Source organism: Chenopodium album, chromosome 4 (genome assembly GCF_948465745.1).
Source record: "Chenopodium album chromosome 4, dcCheAlbu1.1, whole genome shotgun sequence".
Taxonomy (NCBI): Eukaryota; Viridiplantae; Streptophyta; class Magnoliopsida; order Caryophyllales; family Amaranthaceae; genus Chenopodium; species Chenopodium album.
This window is the reverse complement of record NC_137837.1, coordinates 9,543,772-9,568,955: the sequence shown is the minus strand read 5'-3', so window position 1 is coordinate 9,568,955 and position 25,184 is coordinate 9,543,772. Positions and strand designations below refer to the sequence as shown.

Here is a 25,184-nt window from a genome sequence, read left to right as displayed (position 1 = left end):
CAAGGCTCCAGGCGGCCATGGGGCATGGTATACTTTGACTACCTTGCCCCAATACTTAATGACTTTGGACAAAGTGTCCAAATGGTCCGGGTGGAAGGACAAGTTTTATTTGATTTCCTCCCCCACCCTAAGACACAACCGGACACTGCGCCGGTACAACACTGAGCCGGCTCTTCTTGGACGCAAATGCCCTCTCCCGGAACTATCTACTAAAGCCCGGGAGCAGATCATGGAGCCGGGATTTTTTGAAACGACAACTGAGCCCATGGGGGATGGGACTCACATAATTGTTCCTAAGAACTGGATTCCCCATCCGGACTTTTTCAAGGATGAATGCTTCTTGTCTGCCTGCGGACTGAGCACAATGTTTCCCAGGGGTAGAATACTTCTCACCCGGAACAATTGTTATTTTTCTTTTTATTGCAAACTTGCCTTGATTCTTTCTAACTTGAAATTTTTTGTTTTTGCATAAGAAGTCCTGAAGATGGTTGATCAGGACAAGACTCCTGGTAAATCAGCTGCGCAATTGCGCAAGGAGGCGGCTCTTGCCAAAAAGGCAGTCGTCGAGGCGAAGGACAACAAGAAAGGCGGGGTAAGACCGCCTGACTTAATGTTTGCATTTTTTTTATATATACCGGTTGGGTATACTTATATCTGCTTCTTTCTCAGGAGTCCGCCAAAAGAATCCCTCTATCATTCTCCAAGCTTCTCAAAAGGAAAGGAGATGATCTTGAAAAGGCTCCGGCTGCCAAAGCCGCCAGAAAGGACCCCCCCAAAAATAAAGCTCTGCCCAATCCGGTCGTCCAACGACCGGGGGCAAATCCCCTGCTGTTCTGAAAAAACTTAGCGAAAGCTCAGAACAGCAGAAGACGCCGGATGTCTCAACGGCATCAAAGGGTGGCATGCCACCTGAGGTTGCAGACGGTGCGGCAGCCACGGGGGAGGAAAACAAGCCGGAGACCCATCCGGAAGCTCAAGGTAAGGAAGGAACTGAAATACCTTGGCCACTTGATTTCATGAGAATCAAGACCAAGGTTGATACTTCAAAAGGATCCGTCAGCAGCCGGCAATGGATGAATGCCAGCTACGCTGCTTCTATCTCACATAGCACTACTTTTGATGCAGGTCCGACTTCTGACCAGCCGGACCTTCCAGGCTTCGCAAGACGGATGGTGAGGACCCTCACCCGGTCCAAGAAGGCATCCATACCTGATCTGCAGGTTGTGGACTTTGACCGGATAATGGGCTCTCTGGCTGAGGTACATGGTTTTTTCTATCTTAATGTCTTTCATCTTTAATTTGATTAAGTAACTCTTTAACCGACTGCTATTGATTCAGGCTATGGTGAGGGTGGACAGTCTCCGGGGCCCCTTCAGGCGGAAGCAAGAAGAGGTAAATGACGCCAAACGGAGGGCCCTAGAAAACCTCAACTTTGCTGAACATTCTGATTATATGTGTAATTTAAAGATTAAAGCAGTAGAGTTGAAACAGGAGGAGCTGATCCGGAGTTTAACGGCTGCAAACGATGAAGCTAACAGCCGGGCTGATGACCTTGACAAGCAGCTGAAAGATGCCAAGTCTGATCTCAAGGCATTAGAAGATGCTGACAAAGAGAATGCCCAACTCCGGACTGACAATGACCGCCTGAAGCTCGAGCTAATGACCCTGCGCAACAAGCAGGCGGATGAGCTGGCCCAGGAGCAGACCCGGCTGACCGAGGAGAATGAGTGGGACAACTTGGCCCGCCTGAAGATCACCTGGAGCCTCCTTTACCCAGAAATAGACTTTGAGGTCTATAAGCTGAGATATGATTACGCCACTGAGGTGTATGATGCCCAGCAACTGGGTGATGCTCCACCGCCTCGCTTCAAAGACTGGGCTTCTGAGCAGAGATATCAAGTCTCTGATGATGAGGAGCAGGTGGAGGATCAGCAAGAGGGCCAAACCAGCCAAGCTCAGCCTGAGAAGACTAAGCCTTAGGCGGTCCTCCCACCTTTTTGCGGCAGTATGCCAACCATTATGTTTACCGGCTTGCATGCCGTGTTTTATTGTATCTTTTTAACATTTCCACTTTCTTTCTTCACCGGATGTGTCCGGTTAACAATTATTCTGGCCTTTGAGCCATTTTATATGAATGAAGTATTCCGACTCAGTCGGATTTTATATATGTCTTGAATTTTTTCAATTTGAATTTTTATTCATCTGTTTGCAATTGTTTAGTATTTTGCCTGACTTAAAAAAGCATGCGGTAATTTGCAATCTGGGTGCTCTTGCCCCTGGGCGGCTGTGCGGTTGGTTTAGATCCAGGTTGATTGATTGGCTTGAAAACACTTGATACTTGGAGAAGTATGGAGTGTTTTTAGGCCAATCAATCACAATGGTGATTGCCCCAAACAAAGTGCACAGCCGGCCATAAAAGCGGGTGTTTTGAGCTTCTTACCCAGGCGGTTAAATTCCATCTGGGGTTAATGCGTAGCCGTTACACAAACCTGTGCCCCAATAGGGGAAGTGAGTGCAACTTTGGAATAAATAGCCCAAGTAAGAATTTCTACTAATGACCGACTGATGCATATGGGCATCCGGTATCTGGAAACTTGTTCGCTCTTCATAGGCTATTTTGGTCAGACGGCTATGAGTTGACCAATTTGGTCGTTCAATTTTTGCCGTCTGCATTGGTACATAGAACCGACAAATAGTCTGTTCTCTGCAAAGATTGCACCCGGAGGGGTGTCGCCGGACACCTTCGTCCATGTCGGGACAGGCGATTTTATAAAATGAGTAACCATCCGGCTTTTTAGCCTCAGGTCTTGTTTGAGACCGGTTGTATAGCCACTAAACGTTTTTGTGTTTAGTTTTTAGTCAGTATTAGATTTACACTAAGTATCAAACTTTAGTTTTTTAAACAAGCGGGTCCGTCTGGGTATTACCTAGGCGGATGATCAGGCAGTTGAATAAACAAAGTATTAAATTTAAATGAACAAGGGATCCGAGTATTACCCAGGCGGCCGAACAGATGTAATCTTTACTAAGTGTCAAACTTAGTTAGGCAAAAAATCCGCCTGGGTATTACTCGGATGGATAATTAAGTAATAACTCGATTTTGCAAACAAAGTCTGAATCTTCATTAATTGACTTGCTGTTTACAAAAAGTTTACAATCTCAGAAGTAGTACTTTTTTAGATTGTCTACATTCCAAGTTCTAGGCAGACGCCTGCCGTCTGGGGTTTCCAGGCGGTAGGTTCCATCCCCTACTTCTTCATAAATCCGGTAGGGGCCTTCCCAATTGGGAGTTAGCTTTCCCAGCTCATTGGCCCTACCGGTTGCCTCCATTTTCCGTAACACAAAGTCATCCACTTTAAGAGGACGCTTGTGCACTCTCTTGTTATAGGCTCTGTTCATCCTCAGACGGTATATCTCATGGCGCAGGACAGCATTGCCCCTACGCTCCGGGAGGGAGTCCAATGCCAGCCGCATGGCCTCCCAATTTGCCTCTTCATCATAGACCATAACTCTGAGAGTCGGCTCATAATGCTCAATAGGCAAAACGGCTTCAGCACCGTATACCATGAGAAATGAGGTTTCGCCGGTTGCCCCTTTCACAGTAGTCCGGATGGCCCATAGGACATGAATCAGCTCTTCTGCCCATAGGCCACCGGCCCGTTCTATTTTCTTTTTAATGCCGTATGAGATGAGTTTGTTGAAGGCTTCAACTTGGCCGTTTGCTTGGGGTCGGCCGACTGACGCAAAACAATGTGAGATACCCTGATCTCCTAACCAAGTCTTGAGCTGGGGGGTTTCAAACTGAGGGCCATTGTCAAACACCATAGACATAGGTACCCCAAACCGGGTGGTGATGTTCTTTCAGATGAAAGAGATGACATCCTTTGTCTTGATGTTTTTAACCGGCTCAGCTTCTACCCATTTGGTGAAATAATCCACAGCCACCAAAATGTAGCGCTTTCCGCCTGGAGCAGGCGTGTAAGGACCCAAAATATCCATGCCCCATTTAGCAAATGAGATTGGGCTATGGATTGCCGTCAGATCAGTAGCCGGGCGATGAATGAGTTTTCCAAACTTTTGGCACTTGTCACATTTCTTCACCAACTCCTTGGCGTCTGCTTCAAGAGTGGGCCAAAATTAATGTCATCTGGCTCTGACGGCTAGGGACCTGCCGCCTATGTGGGAGGCGCAGAATCCCGAGTGCAAGTCTTCGAGAACTTCCTTCCCCTTTTCTGGGGTAACACACTTCAGTAGGGGTTTAAGAAACCCAGCCTTGAAGAGTTCTCCATTTTTCAACTCGAAGCTTGCAGCTCGCTTCTTCAGGACGGCTGCTTCCTGTGGTGAATCAGGAAGTGTGCCGTCTGAAAGATGGGCCCGGATGGCATCCATCCAGGTGGAGCTTTGGTCTAGGGTTCCAATGGGCTCTTCATGTATGCTTCTTTTTTCAAGAACTTCCCAAAAGACCGACCGAGGAGTATCACAGCAGGCAGATGAAGCCAATTTGGACAACGCATCCGCCTGGTTGTTATCTGACCTGGGCACTTGATTCAGACGAAACTCCTCAAGTGCCCCAGTCTCTTCCTTGACTGCCTGAAGATATTTGATCATAGTCGGGTGAGTTGCCTCATATGTTCCCTCATACTGGCTAACGACCAACTGTGAATCAGAGTAGGCGTCAATCTTCGTTGCCCCTGCTGCCTTACACATGCGGATACCGGCTAGCAGGGCTTCATATTCCGCCTCATTATTTTGAGGCTTGAAACTTAAACCGTAGTGCATATTCAAATTTATCCCCCTCTGGGGACTCATATATAATTCCTGCACCACAACCGTTCTTTGTTGAGCTTCCGTCTACATACACTTTCCAAACCTGATCAAGATTTTCCGGTTGCACCGGTCGGGACATTTCAACAATTAAGTCGGCAAACGCCTGACCTTTCACTGCTTTTCTAGGTTCGAAAGTGATTTCAAGACTTTGCATTTCAATAGCCCATTTCAACATTCTTCCGGATGACTCCAAGGTAGACATTGGCCGCTTGAGGGGCTGGTCGGTGTAGATTACCACCGGATGAGCCAGAAAGTATGGCTTCAATTTCTTGAAAGCCATATACAGGGCAAGGCCAAATTTTTCTACCATGGGGTACCGGAGCTCAGCATTTTTTAAGACATGGCTAATGAAATAGACCGGAAGCTGAACACCGTCTCTCTCAGCAAGGAGAACGGCACTGAGGGCATGGTCTGAGACAGCTAAATACATGTATAACACCTCCCTAGGCAATGGACTAACAAGTCTTGGCAAAGAGTGGAGGTGTTCTTTCAGCCGTTGAAAGGCCGCCTCAGCCTCATCCCCCCATTCAAATCTGGTCTTCTTCCTGATTGCTTGGAAGAAGTAAAGACATTTGTCACCTGACCGGCTGAGGAATCTCCCTAGAGCAGCCAGGCAACCAGTTAGTCTCTGCGCTTCCTTGACAGTGCGGGGTGACTTCATGTCAATCACCGCCTGTATCTTCTCAGGGTTAGCCTCTATCCCCCTTTGATCAATCAGGAATCCGAGAAACTTCCCAGACTCAACACCAAAGACGCATTTCTTAGGATTTAACATGACCTTATGCCGCCTGAGTGTGGTGAAGGTTTCTCGGAGATCAGCAAGGTGATCCGTCTGCTGTTTGGATTTGACTATCATGTCATCAATGTATGCCTCTACATTCCTCCCAATTTGATTAACAAAAACAGTGTTAATCATCCGCTGGAACGTAGCCGGTGCATTTTTCAAGCCAAACGGCATCACCGTGTAACAGAATAGCCCCTGATCAGTGACGAAGGCCGTCTTCTCTCGATCTTTCTTCCACAGGGGTATCTGATGGAAGCCGGAGTAGGCATCCATAAAACTCATCAAGGCGTGACCGACTGTAGAGTCGACCAGACTGTCGATCTTTGGGAGCGGATAACTGTCCTTTGGACACGCCTTGTTGAGGTCTGTGTAATCAACACACATACGCCAGGTCCCATTCGGTTTCTTAACAAGGACCACATTGGCCACCCAGTCGGGAAAATTACAAGGCCGAATAAACCTGGCATCTAGCAGCTTTTTGACTTCGGCAGCTGCCGCCTGACTTCTTTCCTCGCCGTGGTTTCTTTTCTTTTGCCGGATGGGCTTCTTTTTGGGGTCCACGACGAGTTTGTGGACAACGAGATCCGGGCTGACGCCTGGCATCTCTTCCACTTCAAAGACAAAAATTTCTTTGAATTCCTTCAGCAGAAGGTGCAAGCTTACACCCAAAGTAGCATGAGCAACCGTCCCAACCTTAACAGTACGTTCTAGACGGTTGTCATCCTTGACATTGTCAAGGTCTATTGGTTCCTGGACACCTGGGGTTACAGTGTCCCTGACGGCTGAGAGGTAGCACTCCCGAGCCGTCTTCTGATCCCCATTCAGGGAACCAACAGTGCCATCATCCCTCTCATACTTGATGAGCATGAGAGATGGGATGATTACCGCCTTGGCTACGTTGAGGGTTGGCCTGCCAAGGATAATGTTATAGGCGGTCAATTCCTCAACGACCAAGAACCTGACGACAATATGTCGCCCTTGGCCCTTCTCTCCCAGCCGGATGGGTAAGTCAATTCTCCCGGCTGGGTAGACCATTCCACCCCCAAAACCAACCAAGGGGTGGGTGACCGGATGCATGATGCTGACATTGTATTTCAGCTTTTGCAGGCACCAGAGGCTAATGATGTCTGATGAGCTGCCGGTGTCTATAAGGATCCGTCCAACCAGCTGATTGGCAACCTTACATTCAATGACCACCGGGTCATCATGCGGGCGACGGACGCTGCCCCTGTCCTTCTCAGTGATCAAGACGTCTGGGAAGGAGGAGCTGGCTTCCGCCTGCTCATCATCATCTTTGTCCATCTTTCGAAGATGGCTCTTGGTGCCCCGGATGGTAGGGCCACCACATGAGAACCCGCCTGCTATAGTGTAGACCGGCTCCTTGTCGGTATCCGAACTACTAGCAGGCTGGGGGGTAGTCTTGGAGGACTGACCCTTGTTTTTCTTTTTTGCCCCGGCTGGGGACTTAGTAATGTAGGACTTCAGAAGCCCTTTGTCAGCCAGACGGTCCAACGCCCGCTGAAGACTAAAGCAGTCGTTGGTGTCATGGCCAACTTCCTCATGGAACTGACAGAATTTATTTTTGTTCCGTGACTGGACAGAACTCTTCATAGGATTCGGCTTCTCAATGAACAGCCGGTCCTTTACCTCCATGAGGATGGAGTTGCAGTCTTTGTTAAACTCGTACTTGGGGACGTACGGTTTAAACTCTTTCTTTTTCTTCTGGGACGGCTGGTCAGAGTCACTAACCGCCCAGACTTCTTTTCTCTTCTTGCTCTCTTCTTTCTTTTTTGCCGGCTGAGCAGGCCGGTTGTCTTTCTGCTTGTCAGACTTCCTAGAGTCCGACTGGCTACCAGGCGATCAGAGGTCGGTAACTTGAATATAGCTTTCCGCCTCCCTCAGGGCCTCCTGTAGGGTGAAAGCCCCTTTTCTGACAAGGTCGAACTTAAAAGTCGACCCGTCTCTCAGACCCTTAAAAAAGTCTGTAAAAGCTACTTCATCAGACAGCCCCTGAATCTGAATTCTGATCAGGTTGAACCGCCTGACATATGAGCGTAGCCCTTCTCTCTCTCCCTACTTAACAGTGCTCAGATCGAGGCTTGTTTTCTTAGCAGGGATGTTCATTGAGAAGTTGGAGGCAAACAGGAAGGCAAGCTTCCTGAAGCTGTCTATGGACCCGGCTGGCAGATTACCAAACCATTGTTGGGCAATGCCCTTCAATGTAGCCGGGAAGCATCGACACCAAGTGGCATCATCCAACCCCTGCAGATACATGAGGTTGGTGTAAGCCATGAGGTGATCTTCCGGGTTGGAGGTACCGTCATAGGTACCAACCAACACATTCTTAACCTTGGCCGGCTAAGCCGCCTCGGTTATCTCCCGAGTGAACGCTGAAGGTTGTTCACCCAGGCGCAGCTGACGAAGCTGCCAGTCCAATGGCTGGACATTTGGATATGCTGCCTGACCCCCAAAGAAGGTCGGCTGCATGAAGTGAGGAGGATACTTCCCGTAAGCATGAGTAGGCACATACGGGACAACTCCAATCATATGAGGGCCAGAATGGACGGTATTACCGCCTGTCTGACTCTCATGCAAGGAGGGTGCACTCCCTGTAGAAATATTGTTGAAGCTGTCTGGAAAGTTCGACGTTGAAGCCGACTCAGACAGCGACTGATTTCTCTTCCGGTTGATGATCTCCCGGGCATCAATAGTTGATTTTTTGCTTCTCACCGGCTGCTGAGGTTGGCGAGTGTTGTTGGTGTTCCTCCTAGGGAGGAGAATTTTTGACCAATCAATGGTCCCGGCTGCCTTCTCCTTTGGATGAGGAGTGGGCTGCCGGTTTCTGAATGACTTCCCCTTCTCTGGAGGAGTCTTCTTCGCCGACTGACCCTTGCTTGGGCCAGCCCGGCTTTTGGTGATCAGCTCTGTGATTTCACCCTTGAAACTGGTCATGAATCTCATGAGTTCTTCTCGGGTGACAGGGGCTGATCCAGCGGCCGTTTGGGTTTCCCCTTCCGGCTGCCCAGGGGGTCGACTTGGACCCGCCTGGGAGGCACCCCGCTCCAGAGTCTCTCTGGACCGGATGTGCTTGACTCTGAGAGAGCCGTCTTCGGCTGTGGAGGTTTCGACCTGAGGATCCTCATCCTCCTCATGGTCTGTAAAAACTTCTGGGTCTTCACCCAGTCGGTTAGGGGGTGGTACAGACTCTTGAACCATCTTCGAGGTACTCTCCCCACAGACGGCGCCAAATGTTTCGGGTGATTTTGTCCCTTGGGAGAGTTACGTCACGAAGTCTGATTCCGGCTGAGCTGCACCTGCAAAATAACGGAGACTCCGGGTGGTTGGAGCTCCGCCTCCGACGGTCAAGTTAGCGACTTGAAACGGAATAAAGAGAACGGAAATTTAGATAGGGATCTGCTCGGATTCCAAGCTCAAGTCTTTCTCTGATGTGAGAGAATAAGGGTGTAATAAATGATTCAAGCTGTCCCCAAAATGGGGAAATATCTCCCTATTTATAGGGTCTTTGGGAAAAGTGCCCCTACCTAGGTCACTTGACCTAGATTTTAGTGGGCTGCGCCGTTTTTCGACACTCCTAGGAATCTGGGCCTTTGAAGGCCGCCATTTCGGAAACATATCTGAGGGCGCCAAGTGTCAAGAGGATGTTGAGCCACATGGGCCATCCTAGGCTCGACACGTGGCGACCTCTCATTGGTCCACGTGTCAAGAGGATGTTAGGCCACATGGGCCATCCTGAACTCGACACGTGGAGAGCTCTCATTGGCCCACGTGTCTAGGGTATAAATACCCCAAACAGATAGGAAGGGGGAGAAGGAGTGGAAGAGACTCGAGAGAGGAGAGATAGAGAGAGGAAAAAATAGGAGGAGGTGGAGAGAAAAAAAGGGGGGGATGGGAAAGGAAGAGAGGGGTAGAGAGAAAAAAAAGAGAGGGAGCCAGGAATGAAAATTGATTGAAGAGAGAGAGAAAAGGGTTGGAAAAGAAAAAGAGGCCAAGAGAAAGAGAAAGAATAGATAGATAGACCGAATGACAATGTCAAAAGAGAAAGAAAGATACAGGGGGTTGAGAGATGAAGGTGCTAAAGAAAGAGAAGGCAAGGTCACGAGAAGGGGAGAAGGGAGATGGGCTAAAAGAGAAGCGTTCTATGAAAGAGAGAAAAGGTAAAATAAAATAGGAAGAGAAAAGGCAGGACATGAGCTAAGAGTAAATTAAAGAACATGTTATGGGATAGACAGAGAAGGGCTAGGAGAGAAGAGCCAAGAGATGGGAGAGAGGAGCCAAGAGATGGGAAAGAGGATTTAGGAGAAAGAGAGAATAAGAAAGAGGAGTTGGGAAAAAAGAGAGTGAGATAGAGAGATAATGAGGGCCAAGAGAGATAGAGGAGGTCAAAAGATCGAATAAAGTTATAGTGCTAATAAGAGATAAGGGGGTATGAGGAAAGGAGAGAGAGAGGCCAGAAGAAAGAGGGAGATAAAGAAAAGCTGAGATAGAGGTCTCAGGGGAGAGAGAAAGAAAGATTGATATGAGAGGAGGGGAAGGAGGCGAGAAAGTACAATCTATAGTTTTAAAAGCCTATTTTTTAAAAAAATGGAACAAGGACAAGAAAAATTATGATAGAAGAAAGATATGGAGAAAGAGTTTGGGGCAATAAAGGAAGGGAGAAATGTGAGCAAGTGAACCTTTAATTCCAAAGTCATTAAAAAAAAAAGAACGTGTGAGAGAGAGAGAGAGAGAGAGAGAGAGAGAGAGAGGGGGGGGGGGTTATTAATTAGTACTCTTAAAGGAATAAAGAAAATATATGAGAAAGAAAACGCATTATCATGCGTTTCATGTTTATACATACACAATAGTACTCTGAAATACTTATTTAATCAATCAACCAAATTAGAATTCAACTTACTCTATTGTATAAATCCCTTATTGATCTTTCCAAAAACACAAGAACATCCAATTTATGGTAATGAGAAAACAAATTTGAAAATAAAAATTAATTACGCGAATAAAAATTAGAATTATTATAAACTTATTAATTAAATTTAAATAAACTTATATCAAGAATTAGTGATTGTTTTAAACTCTCAAAATCTGATGATCCGAGCCGTATCCGATCCAAAATCTATGAATATTCGATCCAAAAAAATTGGATATTCAAGATAATCACACACGATTCACATTAACAATAGAACAAATTATTTTTACAAAACATTAAATTAAGCTCCCCTAATCAGCATGTTAATAACACCCCAAACTATAAAACACGATCTCAATCACGAAGCTTACATATCTTAGTGTCGGGGGGGCACGCGCGTAGCACGTGCTCCAACGACTAGTTATGAGAAATGTCAAAAACTATTTTTTTTACCATCTAACCTGTATACTAAGCAGAATATATATGATTAAATTACCTAGTTCAAGTAGAAGAATTATAAGCTATGCATGCATCCTTCTAAATTAAGAACTGCATAAGACACTACATTCTTAACTATACTTCATGTCAAATGAATGATCAATTTACTTGAAGAAACGGGATAAAATTAGGTGATTCATGTCATATCTTATGGGATGTGGACGTTTGGTCGACTGCTCGTGTTGATATAGGGATGTCAAAAACTGACACTATACGATAACCCGACACGAAACAAGTGGATTTAGGTAAAAAATTCTAAACCCGTTTACATATTTGGGTCGAAACGAATTCGACACAAAATTAAACGAGTTAGGTATGGGTTGAAATTTTCAACCCGAAACCGACACGCATAATCCGATTATACAAATGGTTTGAACGACAACTTGTCAACCCGAATCCAACACGCTTAATTTATTAATTTAGTAGTAAAAAAAAAAAAAAAACTGAATTTTTTATTCAAACTTGTAATTTTGTATATTACCTTAACACTATTTATACATTTTTATAATTTTTTGACGGTTAATTTGACGAAAAAATTATACTCCCTCCGTGTTTTAATAAGTGTTACACTTACCAAATTCGGCCGTGTTTTAATAAGCTAGTGTTACACTTCCTTTTTTGGCAAAATGCTACATTAAAATAGTGGATTGCTAAATACCGCCAACGTTTTTTATCAAACCGCCATCATTTTAAGTAAAGGGACTTTCTTGCCCTTAATAAATATTTACCCAATTATTTTAAAAAAAATTTTAACTTTAATTAATTGACTACAATTACCGCGTCACTACCTACATCGGACCACCACCACTAATAGATTGACCACCACCACGAACAGAAAAGTTATCGGAAATGGATGATAATCACGGTGATTCGTCGGAAAACCAACCGCAATCTCAACCCTCGGCTTTTGAACAAGTACGATTATTTATTTAATTAGCTAGTTGTATAGTAATATGATTATAAATTATGCTGAATTTGGAATAAATTATAAATTAGCTAGTTGTATACATATATGTTGCCGTAAAACTTGATGTGAAACCGGTCAACCGGTGCACGAAACCGGTCAACCTCCCCGGGAATCGGTTTTATGCTGCGGTTGATCGTAGTTGTTAACCGTTTTTGACCACCGGTTGGCCGTGTTGGTCCACCGGTTTTCCACGCAGGTTACCGTGGGCAACCGGTGCTGAAATCCGGTTATCCGTCACGGTCAACCGGTGGTAAAATCCGGTAACCCATGTTGGTCAACCGGTTTGCAGCTCCGGTTGAGTGTGGTGACGGTGCTTTTTTTTTTTTTTTAATAAAAACTAATATTATTGTATTAACTTTTATACTAGTATGAATAATATAAATAAATATTATTCTATTTAAGATTATTATTATAATTATAATTATTAATGTTATATTGTTCGTTATTATTAATTAAAAGAATTATTTATTTGTATCAGGCGTCATTATCAGATTACGGCGGTGATGGTGTTGATTATAGCCCGCATTTTCAGACTAGAGAAGTTTTCCCGACCTATCAAGCAGCTGTTGATTGGGCTAGAGAAATTGCCACTCCATTAGGGTTCTTTTTGACAAATTCATCGTATAAGAAACAAAGAAATGGGCTTCCAATTAATTACATGAAATGTGATCGGGGGGAGAGAAACAGAGGGGAAAATCGGGACCGTGAAAATGCCACACGGAAGAACACGAAGAGAAAGGGTTGTAAATGTACGTTTCAAATCTCGGCTCGATGTTTGCGGGACATGGAAGGATGGATAATTAAATCTAAAAAGGGCTTGAAAGGCATGCATAACCATCCGCTCATGGTATATCGAGAGGGTCACCGATAGGTTAGTGGTCTTAGTCCAGCTGCAAAGACGCTTGTTATTGACATGAGTTCTGCTGCAGCCAAGCCGCGTCACATTATGGCAGCCGTGAAAGAGAAGTTTCCGAATGAGAGCCCTAACAAGAGACATATCTACAATGTGAGAAGTCGTGCTCGTCTAGATGCTTGTGAAGGTCAAGATGTTGCGCACCAGTTTGTTCACTTGGCAAATGAGTACAAGTATGTCACTTGGATAAATGTTGATCCAGATACCCGTGCTATCACCCATGCTTTTTTGGCCCACCCAGAGATGGCTAATATGTTACGTACGTATCCACATGTCATTGGGATGGATTCTACGTACAAGACCAACAGATATAACATGCCATTCTTCGAGCTCGTTGGTGTCACGCCTACAAATCAAAACTTTTTGATCGGATATGCCATATTAAAGAGCGAAACTTATGAAAGCTACAAGTGGGTTTTGGAGAAATTGCAGTTGTACATTGGATTTGAGGTGGCTCCGAATGTTTTTGTTACTGATTGTGAGTTGGGGTTGATGAAGGCTTTGAAAGAGGTCTTTCCAAATTGTGCGCATTTATTATGTGGGTGGCACATTAACAAGGATGTATTGGGAAGGGCGCACATTTTGTGTGGGAAGGATATGTTGATAGCCGAGAGATTTCGAAATGGTAGATGGAGAAGAGTAATGTGTTCGACCACTATTGCCGAGTATGAGTTAGAGTTGCAAACTATGAAAGCGACATGGGGAGCATCGAACCCACCACTGGTGAAATACGTCAAGGATCAATGGTTGGTCCACAAGGAGAAATTTGCGCGAGTTTGGACGAATTTGGTGATGTACTTCGGCAATGTCAACACATGTAGAGTAGAGAGCCAACATTCCGTACTTAAACAATGGTTTGACAGTTCTACAGGAGCATTAGACACTATCTTCCGTCGTGTGCACAACAACATTGAGGGTATGCTAATTGAGATTCGTCACCATTTAGAGGACTCGAGACGGCGAATGGGGTCACAACACAACATCATGCCTTTGCTTCATCTTAACGGCTTTATGTCATTTCGAGGTCTTGATATTTTACAGGATGAGTTGAAGAGGATGAGAGAGTTATCTGATGATGTGTTGGATAGGTGTGGGTGTGCGTTGCTGACGACGCACGGTCTCCCATGTGCATGCACCATGTGGACATCAATTCTTGCAGGGACAGGGTTGTATTTGGATCAGGTCCATCCATTTTGGAAAACACTAGTGATCGGTGAGGGCGTTGACATTCCCGTTTTTGCTGATGAGTCGGAGCAGGATGCAGCCTTGTTTAGGTCTTTGGTCGATGAGGTCTTAGATCGTGATCCAAGCTTTGTGCGGGGTATCAACCGGATCCTATTTGAGGAGCTACACCGAGATCAAACTTATTTTACTGATCCAGAGGTCAACGAGACAACAAGGGGTCGACCACCGACAGGTCAATGGTCTACGTCTACTAGGCGTAATCGCAGCAGATTTGAGCATATTTTGGGTTCTCGTCGCCGTCGAGGTGGACGTAGGGGTGGTCGTCGGGGTGGTCGTTCGGCACCAATTTATACAGCTTCAGGTTATTATTATTATTATTATTATTATTATTATTATTATTATTATTATTATTATTATTATTATTATTATTATTATTATTATTTATAGCTAATTTGTGCACACTTGTAGGGAATGATTTGAACTTGGAGGAATTCGCATATTTGGATAAAGTTCCAGCCTTCATGCTTCCATTTCTACGAGGGTGGAGTGATCCGCTTGGTGATGGTAACTGTGGATTTCGATGTGTTGCAGATTTTTTCATAGGTGACCAGCATGAATGGATATTAGCTCGACGATCGATTGCAAATGAGGTTGGTGATCATCGAGACATTTATTCTCGAGTGTATGGAGTTGAACAGTTAGATGTTGCAATCAACCGTATCACATGGACTGGAGGGAGATGCGACACAGATCATTGGATGGTTGCTTTTGATGACTTGTTTCCGATTGCTAACTTTTATAATGCCGATGTCATGTGTTTTGGTGTTGGTATAGATGGTCGTGGTGTGTTCCCATGCATCACTGTGCTACCTTGGACTGCTCCGTCAACAACAACCGGTCCGTATAGGGAGTTTTGCATACTGTCTTTAAGGTGGCATTTTGTGCGATTGGAGTTTGAAGATAATTTTCCAGTTCCTCCTATTGCTACTACTTGGTTCGATATACGTGACGATACCGTTACAGGTTGGGAGGATCGTTATCAACATAGGCGCGCTACTTGGAACACTCTAGCTAATAGTCAATGATGTGATTGATAGGAGATTTTATTGCATTGTTAATATTGAACTCTTAATTTAATAATTTAAAAGACACTATCGAATTATTTTTTCATTTATCAACCTAATCTAATAATTTTTAAAAAAGGGGCAAATCTAATGATGTCCCAGTAATTATGAACTCCTTAATATAATAAATTATGTCCCAACAATTATTAAATCCAAATCTATATATCAAACTAAAAAAAGGTCCAAATCTAATTATCTCCCAATATTTATTAACTCCTAAATCTATAAACCAAAAAAAAAGGTCCAAATCTAATGATGTCCCAATAATTATTAACTCCAAATCTAATAATTTAAAAAAAAATCCAAATTAACCAAATCTAATAATTAAAAAAAATATATCAAGCTTCTAACATGTCATTCCACAACTTGATTGCTTCTTGCGCCTCGATCACTGTGGGGGTGATGTTGCCTCCTTGCTCAGCTATGAACTTGCGTAATGGAGACATGAATAATTGCACCCACTACACAAATGAAATTAAATCGTGTAAGACAAATTAAATAACATTATTAAATGAATAAAGGTAATGAAATTAAATTAAAAAAATAATTAAATCAACTTAAATATAAGAAATTAAATAGTGAAATAAACTTACAAAATCTACGTTTGTCCTGTCGGGTCGAGGTGGTGGGCCAAGCACTGCATCGGGACTCATAAGAAGTGGATGTGAGTACGTGTAGAACCAGCCCTCGTAATCATCAGAACAAGTAGGCTCCTCGTCCAACAATGGCAAATAGTCTGAGAGGGGTATACAGTAAGTCCCGACATTAAATCTGCCCCAAAACTGTGGTGCAATTGCAGAGCTAACCGCGTAATTCCGCGTCTCATATGCCGACCGGCTCGCATAATCTGGTGTAAAACAGGGAGGAGGGATCCCCTGAACGAACCCAAGCTGTCGTACAACTCTGTCAAGGTGGTATGGCTCAACAATGTCTCGATACTGTATCCAACCCAAATAAGTAGTTCTCGGGACCGAATGAGCTGGACTCAAAGTATAAGGCCTCCAAATAGCCTACAAGCAATTAAAGATAAAAAAAAACAAATTATTATTATTAACTTGTAAATCCAAAAATTAAAATTTATAATAAATATTTAGCCAAAAAATATACCTCTCGATCGGTCATCTGCTCAAGGCGTCTACGAAAAGAAACTACACGATAGTAGTCCCTTTCCTGAATCTTTGTGTCCCACCTGGCGGCTCGAGCATCAGTCGATGTTATGGCTAAACAACCCTGAACAGGTCGAAATGCAGGAAAATACTCGTAAATCCAAGACTGTAACAACGTCAAACACCCAGCAATCTATTTGCAACCTATCTGTGAGGCAACGCCTAACTGCCGATACAAATAAGCAAGGGTAGCTGAACCCCATGAATAATGACAAAGCTGAACATCCTTCTTCTTCACCTCTAAGATGCAAGAAGGAGGAATACGACTACCACTCTTATCAACAAAAATAGTGCTTCCTAGAACTAACAACAAGAAACCCTGCACCTGGATATCAGCATCACCTCTCTCTGCTAGGCATCTCTCATATATGGCCTGACTTGACACCCCCCCCCCCCCCCCGTTATTCAAAATGGCTGTTGGCTTGGCAACAAGTTTGTCTGCTCCTATCCCTAAAAAATTCTGAAAGTCAGCCTTCAAAGACGCAACACCGCTTTTCTCTACAACAGCATCACCCTCCACAGGTAACCCAAGTATGTACTGTACATCATGGAGCATAATAGTCATCTCGCCGAACGGGAAGTGAAAAGTGTTTGTGTCTGGCTGTCAGCGCTCTACAAACGCTGAAATCAGGGCCCAGTCAATGTGATGATGCATGATGTTAACTAGCCCACTCAAGCCAGTACTATCAACTCGTCTACGCACATCATCGGCCATAGCACTGTGCATCTCATGTAAATTTGAGCACCATTGCGTCCTAGCTTGACACTTTAACACGTCACGATCTTTTTGCGGCCCCATCCAAATTTGCGTGGCGATGTGACCTGCGTAACTGGGAATGAGACTACCATCCTTGGGACCACCCGGCATTTGAGCTTGAACAAGCCATGAAGTATCATTCGATGCTCGGATAACACGAATTTTACAAGTTCGGGAAGTACCAACTCTAGTACTCTAAAATCTACCATCAGCACCTCTCTTCAAAGTGACTCCAGAGGACGTCTGGCCTTGCTCTCCCCTGCCTCCCCGGCGTCGAACAGATCTCAAACTCTCATCATCGTAAATTAAATCATTAATTTGATCCTCGTCCCACTCTTCCTCTTCCTCCTCCTCCTCCTTGTCCTCCCCCTCACGTCCCTGAACCTCATCATCAACACATGCTCCATCAGCTATAGGAGCTGATGACCTCAGTCTCCTAGTCGAAGCAGTCACTGCACGAGTCCTGGTATGTCTCTCACCCGAGCCATCAATACGATCAAACGTCATTTTGAGCCTACCCAACTGTCGTCATAACCAAATGAACAAAATATTTACAATCAATTATAATAATAATGATAATAAAATAACTATAATAATCATAATTGTATAAAAAAAAAAACAATAACAATCATAATATTAGTCCCTCACTTTTTCATAATAATAATGATGATAAAAATTAGTACTATGACCATTGTCCCTCACAGGTTCACTGTCCCTCAATTTTTCATAAAATATCATTGAGAAACAGTAATTGCCTGATATTTGAGCAGGGAGGAGCATCATGTGATCTATATGCAGTGTCAAATAAAAGAAAAAAATCCACAATTTAAGCTTTTTTCTCCAGCCAATATGCAACATTATCCATTAATGTGGAGTTCCTTTCAACATTAAGGCCGCTTAATTGTGCCATGTATCTAGATGCATAAATTCTAGCTATTACCCCAAAGTCAACACCGAATAGATCAAAGTTGTCCATTCTAACTAGACAATACCTAACCAAACAGTGACCAAGTCCTCTTCACTTAAAGACTCCATCTAACTAGAACCTTAAACTACTTTTAAGTGCACAACCTTAAATTAAACCTTCACTAGCTGCTTTCCTTTATCTTTCCTTGTTACAATTACAAATATTAAAACTTTAAATGATCATATTAATACAATTGCATCCAATTCAAAGATGAAAGCATATTTTATAGTGCTCATAGTGTTAGGCTGCCTTGTTGCTCTAATCAATTAGCAAATATGTAGGGGAATCTTTCCATGAGGAATGTGTAGGTCTACCAGACTGCCATTGCTTTGGAGTTTGGACTCTTTGAAGTTGTTGAGGTTGGTTTTAGAACCTTAAGGACAGCTTTGTGGTAAATATGTGTATATAAACAACTTTGCTGATGTTCACTTGATTGGTTATGTCTTCTGATATGATTCCATTACTTGCTCGGTTTTTCTGTAGCCTTGGGAAATTATCTAGACACGTCAAATATTTGTATACATATTGTAAGATGTTTCTCTACATTTATCCTAGGGTCACCAATGATGTCTCATATTGATGAATTTTGACACTGATGCTTGATGCTAACAGAATTTGACACCTCTATTTCATATTTAACTTTTCACATTTGTTGTTGGTCAGTCCAAAACAAGGTGTTACAGAAGAAGACTATTGCATGAAGGAATGGGATGCAGATGAGCAGGCAAAAGGGCTTCATAAAGTAAGCATGAAATTTGCCGAAGGCAACAGGAATGAGAGAAGTTCTACAGCCAACAATTATGTATCAGAAGATGGTAGCACTCCACGGGGAACAATGAGCCGCTTGTTACCGATGACTTGTGAACCTGTGACCACCGCCATTAACCGATTATGGTTGCCGTTTGCCGGTGACAGTCAACCAGTTTTCCACGCCGGTTAACGACGACGGTCACACGGTTACAATCGCCGGTAACCTTAATTCAAATTTTAAAAAAAAAACAAAAATAAAAAAACAACCACCGTCGCTGTTACCTAACCGGCGTGGTAAACCGGTTTGCCGCTGCCGTTAACCGGTTTCGATCGCCGGTAACCGCAATTGGCCAATCGGTTTTACACGCCGGTTGCCAGCGATCGATTTTTTTTAAAAAAAAAATACAGAAAAAAAACAGAGAAACTAACCTCTTTTGTCGAATTTTCAGCCATGAAAACACCAGGCCACCGCCGCCTACTGCCGCCTTCCGATGATTGTGGTCACTAAGTGTGTGATTGTGGTGGTTGTTGAGAAAGAAAGTGGTGGTTGTGGTGTTTGATGGGGCAGTAAAAAATAAAAGGGTAAAAAATAAGCTAAAAAAATAATTAGGGTTTAATAAGGGTAATAACGGCATTTTGCTTGAAATGAGGGCGGTTTTGATCATTTTGGATGGCGGTATTTAACACCCCCCTTAAAATATTATATATCTCTCCTCTCATGGTCCCCACTACTACTTTTTTTTATTACTACGCACGCGATGCGCGCGGTATGACTAGCATTTTGAGAAGAAACATTGTAATTAGTCCTTATGCCGGTTTGCATACTATTTTATTATAAATATTTGTATATAGACGATTAATGTGTCGAATGTGGTGTATCTTTGCAATGTTCTAAACTTTAGCAACATACACATTAGAATTATTGAGAGAATTGTAAAAGATATTGAGTTCTAGAAATACAAATGTTTGATATATTTAAAGTACATACTAAGATGAATCAATTAAACATGAAATGACTAATATCACAAGTACGTCTATATTTTACTTGTATTCCGTATTATTAGAATTTACTTAAACTCTCTATTATACTAAACACAAACTCTTATATATGGCTTGTCACACCGTGTGACCAGTGTTACGTTAGTGTTGTTAATTTGTCAGTGTTATAAGGATTACTCGGTTTCAGTTAATGTTATAGGGTTACTTGATAGTGTGATATGAGTTATTGTATACGCTTCAACACTATATAATTGGGGTTAATTTATTTTTTTGAACGAATAATCGGGGTTACTTCATTGTATTTTTAGAACGATATTATTGCATATTATATAGGTTTATAACTATAAACATCCTATGATAGATTGATAACACAATATGCTGCACAATTAAAGTAGTATAACCTCCGTTCTGCATACCAAAAGTTTTTAGTGGTCAACATCTTTATTGCATCTTAAATATTACCTTTATTATCTTTATTGTACTCAATAATCTGTTCTCATCTCTTTGTCTACTGCAAATTTTAGAACACTAAATATTGTCATCTGATCTTGTAATGCTTTGCCGCTTTGGAGTATCAATTGCTTGAACACATTACTTTTTTAAAAAAATTAAAAGTAGTTATTGCGAGTAAATGTGTAACTAAATATCGTGAAGGATAAATTTGAAAACATACTATTCATAAGAGTAATTAAGGATAATTGTGTAAATAAACACTTTGTAGGGTAGAATTGAAAGCACACTATTTATAAGAGTTTTCTTGTACTTTTTATAAGGTAGGGAGTAGGGATATATTTCCTATCATATTCATTATTTTTCAATAAACTATTAACCCCACTATCTTTCTTTTACAATTTTTTAATACCCCAACTACCCCATTTACTTCTTATTTAATTTAAGTCAATTAAATTGCCTAAACCTATGTACCGGTCAAACTGTAACACTTAAAAAAACACGGAGGGATTAATTTTCATCTTTTGTACTCTCTTCGTGTTTTTTAAAGTGTTACAGTTTCACCGGCACATAGTTTTAGGCAATTCAATTGACTTAAATAAAATAAGAGGTAAGTGGGGTAGTTGGAGTATTAAAATATTGTAAAAGAAAGGTAGTGGGATTAATAGTTTATTGAAAAGTAATGAACGTGAGAGGTACTACTACTTACTTGAAAAGTAATACTTGAAAAGTAATACTTGAAAAGTAATGAATGTGAGAGGTACTACTTACTACTACTTACTTGAATGTGAGAGGTACTACTACTACTACTTACTTGAAGGTACTACTACTACTACTTACTTGAAGGTACTACTACTACTTCTTACTTGAATGTGAGAGGTACTACTACTTACTTGAAAAGTAATACTTGAAAAGTAATGACTACTACTTACTTGAATGTGAGAGGTACTACTACTACTTACTTGAAGGTACTACTACTACTACTTACTTGAATGTGAGAGGTACTACTACTTACTTGAAAAGTAATACTTGAAAAGTAATGAATGTGAGAGGTACTACTACTACTACTACTACTACTACCACCACCACCACCACCACCACCACCACCACCACTACTACTACTACTACTACTGTTTCTGTCAGGACCTGAGATCCTGATACCCCTATCGGCAAGCTGAGAACCTACACCATGATCGTCCTTTCCAAGTCATTAAAACTCGAACTTGCCAACCTTGCCAACGCATCTGCCTGAGCATTTTTCAGTATCGGAACCAATTTTATCTCAAAATATTGTAGCTGCGTTGCTAACTGTTTCATCTTCTCCAAATACTTCACCATAGCTGGCTCTCGAGTTTCATACTCTCCACTATACTGACTTGATACCAGCTGGGAATCGGTTGTTAAAACCAACCGTTTTGCTTCTACTGCTATTGACAACTGTATTCCAGCTATTGCAGCTTCGTACTCGGCCTCATTATTTGTTGCCTTGAACTTAAACTTCATGGCATATTCAAACATTTTCCCATCTGGTGCCGTTATCACAATTCCAGCCCCTGCCCCCGTTGCCGTAGCTGAACCATCAACTGATACCTGCCATGTTCCCAATTCTTCCTCTTCATCGGTATATGTGGTCTCAACAATGAAATCCGACAATGCCTGAGCCTTGATTGACGTTCTTGGCCTGTAGCTTATTTCATACTCCGATAACTCTACTGCCCATGTCAGTAATCTGCCTGACGTATCCATTTTGTGCAATGATTTTTCCAAAGGATGATTGGTTAATACTTCTATCGGATGTGCATCAAAATAAGGCCTCAACTTTCTAGCCGCCACTACCACTGCTAACGCCATCTTCTCTATCACTGGATATCTGCGCTCTGCTGCATTCAATACATGACTAACAAAATATATCGGCTTCTGCTGCTTCTTCCTTTCCACCAACAAAACGGCTGCTACCGTTTTTGGTGATGCCGAAATGTATAACTGCAACACCTCTCCCTTCTCGGGTCTGTCAACCGTTGGAAGAGATCTGAGATGATTCCTTACTACTTCCAGAGCATCACTCTGTTCCTTTCCCCATTCGAATGCCTTGTTCTTTCTCAGCACCATGAAAAACGGAAGCGCCTTATCAGCTGACTTGCTGATAAATCTGGTCAATCCTGTCATCCTACCAGTTAATCTCTGTATATCACGAATGGTTTTTGGTTGCTTCATTTGGAGCACCGCATTCACCTTATCTGGATTTGCATCTATTCCTCGTTCACTGACCATAAAGCCTAAAAACTTCCCTGATCTAACCCCAAACACACACTTCTCTGGATTCAACTTCATCTGATATCTCCTTAACGTCTCAAATGTTTCCCTCAGATCTGCTATATGGTCTTCTTTTTCCTTACTCTTCACTATTGTATCATCCACGTACACCTCAACATTCCGGCCCTTCTGCTTCTCAAATATCTTGTCCACCAACTTTTGATATGTCGCTCCTGCATTTTTCAACCCAAACGACATTGCCTTATAACAGTACACGCCAGCATATGTTATAAAAGCTGTTTTGTTCCTATCAGCCTTATGCAAGCTGACTTGGTGATAACCCGAAAATGCATCCAAGAAACTAAGCATAGCATGACCTGAGGTTGAGTCTACTAGCCTATCTATTCGAGGTAATGGGTAGCAATCCTTAGGGCAAGCCTTATTCAAATCTGTAAAATCCACACACATTCGCCACTTCCCTGTCAGCTTTCTCACCATTACTACATTTGCCAACCATTCTGGATACGTGCAAGGCTCAATGAACCCTGCTGCTAAGAGCTTATTCACCTTAGCCTGAATTGCTTCTATCTTTTCAGTTGAGAAATTGCGCTTCTTTTGCCTTATCGGTCTGAACTTTCTATCAACATTCAACTTATGCTCCATCACCTCTGAATGTATCCCCGGCATCTCACTTGCTGAAAACGCAAAGACATCTGCATTTTCACGCAATAGGCTTATCAGATGGCATCTTGTGTCTATATCCATATCAGCCCCAACTTTCACTGTCCTACTCGGATCACCCGGTTGCAACTCAACCTGAACAGTTTCTCCCCCTGGTAACGGCCTAGGAGCTTCCTCTGGCCTCGTGTCAAAGTTCTTCATGGTTAAGTCTTGGACCGTTGGCTCACCTTCTCTTATCGGATTGCACGGTACCGGAGCACTACCAACTGGATTCTTTAAAGCAGTCACATAACAAGCTTTTGACATCACCTGACCTCCATACACCTTTTCTACAGCTCCCAAATTTGACACATAAGCTATTGCCAAATGGTAAGTTGATACAACGGCCTGCATATCATGTATTATCGGTCTGCCGATAATTGCATTGTAGGCTGACTTAACGTCCACTACCAGAAACTCTGCCATCACATCTCTTGCCTGTGGCCCATCACCCAGCTTAACTGGTAGTACTATGCTTCCTTCTGGCCTTACAGTTGACCCATTAAACCCAATTACAGGATACGATACCGGCTTCAGGTACTGTCTCCCTATATTCATCTCATTGAAAGCTTGCACAAACAACACATTTGCTGAACTACCTCCATCAACCATCACTCTTTTGATGTCAGCCCCGTTTATTTTAGTTATTAAGACTAACGGGTCATCATGCAGGAACACTACACCCCTTGCATCTTCTTCTGTGAACACCACCTCAGGTATCGCAGCTGGCCGAGGACGATTGTCCACATCCAGGGCACAAACTAGATGACGGTGTTCAGCTAAATGCTTCTTTGCTCCACTAACCGTTCCTCCATGAACCGGCCCCCCCGTTATCACATCTACCCTTCCAGTAGATAACGGCGATATTCCTACATCTCCTTGTCGGACTACTCCCCCTTGCACCCTTTCTGGCCTTGCTTCTATCCGTTGCCTCTCAACTGTTTGTGCCGGCTGTTGATTCCTGCCTGTGTTCAACCGGTATTGCGTCAAATGCCCTTTTTTGATCAACTCCTCAATGTTATCCTTCAACTGCGTACATTCCTCTGTGTAATGCCCCACATCCCTATGAAACATACAATACTTTTTCACATCTCTTGGCCTTGCCTTCATGGGAATCGGCCTTGACCAATCTTCTCTATTTTGATTCACTAAGTAGATTTCTGCCCTTAGTGCATTCAAGGGAGTGTAAGTGTTGTATCTCATTGGCGTCCTTGACGCCCTTGGATCTTGCCGACTTCCTCCTCCCCTTCCTGGGGCAGGAGCTCTCGGCCTACTACTTCCGGACGATGTCCCTTCATGCTGATTTTGCCCTCTTCCGACAGCGACATGTCTACTACTTGTCTTCATCAATTACTCACTCTTAATGTAATCATGGGCTTTGCTAAATGCTGCTGCTAATGTCGGCAGATTTTTCCTTGTAAGATAACACTTGAAATCAGAATCAACCAAGCCATTCATCAAAGCCATCACAGCTATTTCTTGTTGCAGTTTTGGGATTGTGTTCGCCTCATTGTTAAACCGTCTAATATAATCCCTCAGGGATTCATCTGACTTCTTCTCTACAGCCATCAATTCTCCAGAGGTTCTCTGTCGTACACTATTACTGACATATTGACCTACAAACATTTCGGTCAACCTTTCAAAACTATCTATCGATCCAACTTCAAGGTTGTTAAACCAATCGCCCGCAGCCCCAATCAAAGTAGTCGGAAAGACCTTACACCAGACTGCATCTGAGTTGGTATACAACATCATGTGTCCCTCATAGGACGTTATAAACCTCGCTGGGTCCCCTCTTCCATCATACCTGCAAGTCGGCATTTTCACCTTTTCCATTGGCTGGTCCAAGATATGTTGGGCAAAAGGAGATGCCCTTAACTGCACCACTGTTCGCACTGCC

General features: G+C 43.0%; 2 protein-coding genes across 2 annotated transcripts; one reads left to right on the top strand and one right to left on the bottom strand.

The window, feature by feature from the left end:
* Positions 1–484: 484 nt before the first annotated feature.
* Positions 485–15,183, top strand: LOC145627608 (uncharacterized). The gene is made up of 5 exons (XM_081679974.1): positions 485–587; positions 1,126–1,259; positions 12,479–12,749; positions 12,930–14,459; positions 14,567–15,183. The coding sequence occupies exons 1-5, from the start codon at positions 485–487 to the stop codon at positions 15,181–15,183; spliced, it is 2,655 nt and encodes an 884-aa protein (XP_081536100.1).
* A 6,310-nt stretch (positions 15,184–21,493) lies between these two features.
* On the bottom strand, positions 21,494–24,631 carry LOC145627607 (uncharacterized). The gene is made up of 2 exons (XM_081679973.1): positions 23,031–24,631; positions 21,494–22,925 (listed from the first exon to the last, which is right to left on the bottom strand). Exons 1-2 carry the CDS (start codon positions 24,629–24,631, stop codon positions 21,494–21,496), a joined length of 3,033 nt encoding a protein of 1,010 aa, XP_081536099.1.
* Positions 24,632–25,184: the final 553 nt, after the last annotated feature.

Bases quoted from the DNA above. Each gene is read 5' to 3' on its own strand.
- LOC145627608 (XM_081679974.1), top strand. From the start codon at position 485: ATGGTTGATCAGGACAAGACTCCTGGTAAATCAGCTGCGCAATTGCGC. The intron at 588-1,125 runs GCGGGGTAAGAC...CTTTTGATGCAG, and splicing joins GGCGAAGGACAACAAGAAAG to GTCCGACTTCTGACCAGCCG. The intron at 14,460-14,566 runs GTTATTATTATT...GCACACTTGTAG, and splicing joins ACCAATTTATACAGCTTCAG to GGAATGATTTGAACTTGGAG.
- LOC145627607 (XM_081679973.1), bottom strand. From the start codon at position 24,631: ATGAAGACAAGTAGTAGACATGTCGCTGTCGGAAGAGGGCAAAATCAG. The intron at 22,926-23,030 runs GTGTGTGGATTT...TGCTATGCTTAG, and splicing joins CTGACAGGGAAGTGGCGAAT to TTTCTTGGATGCATTTTCGG.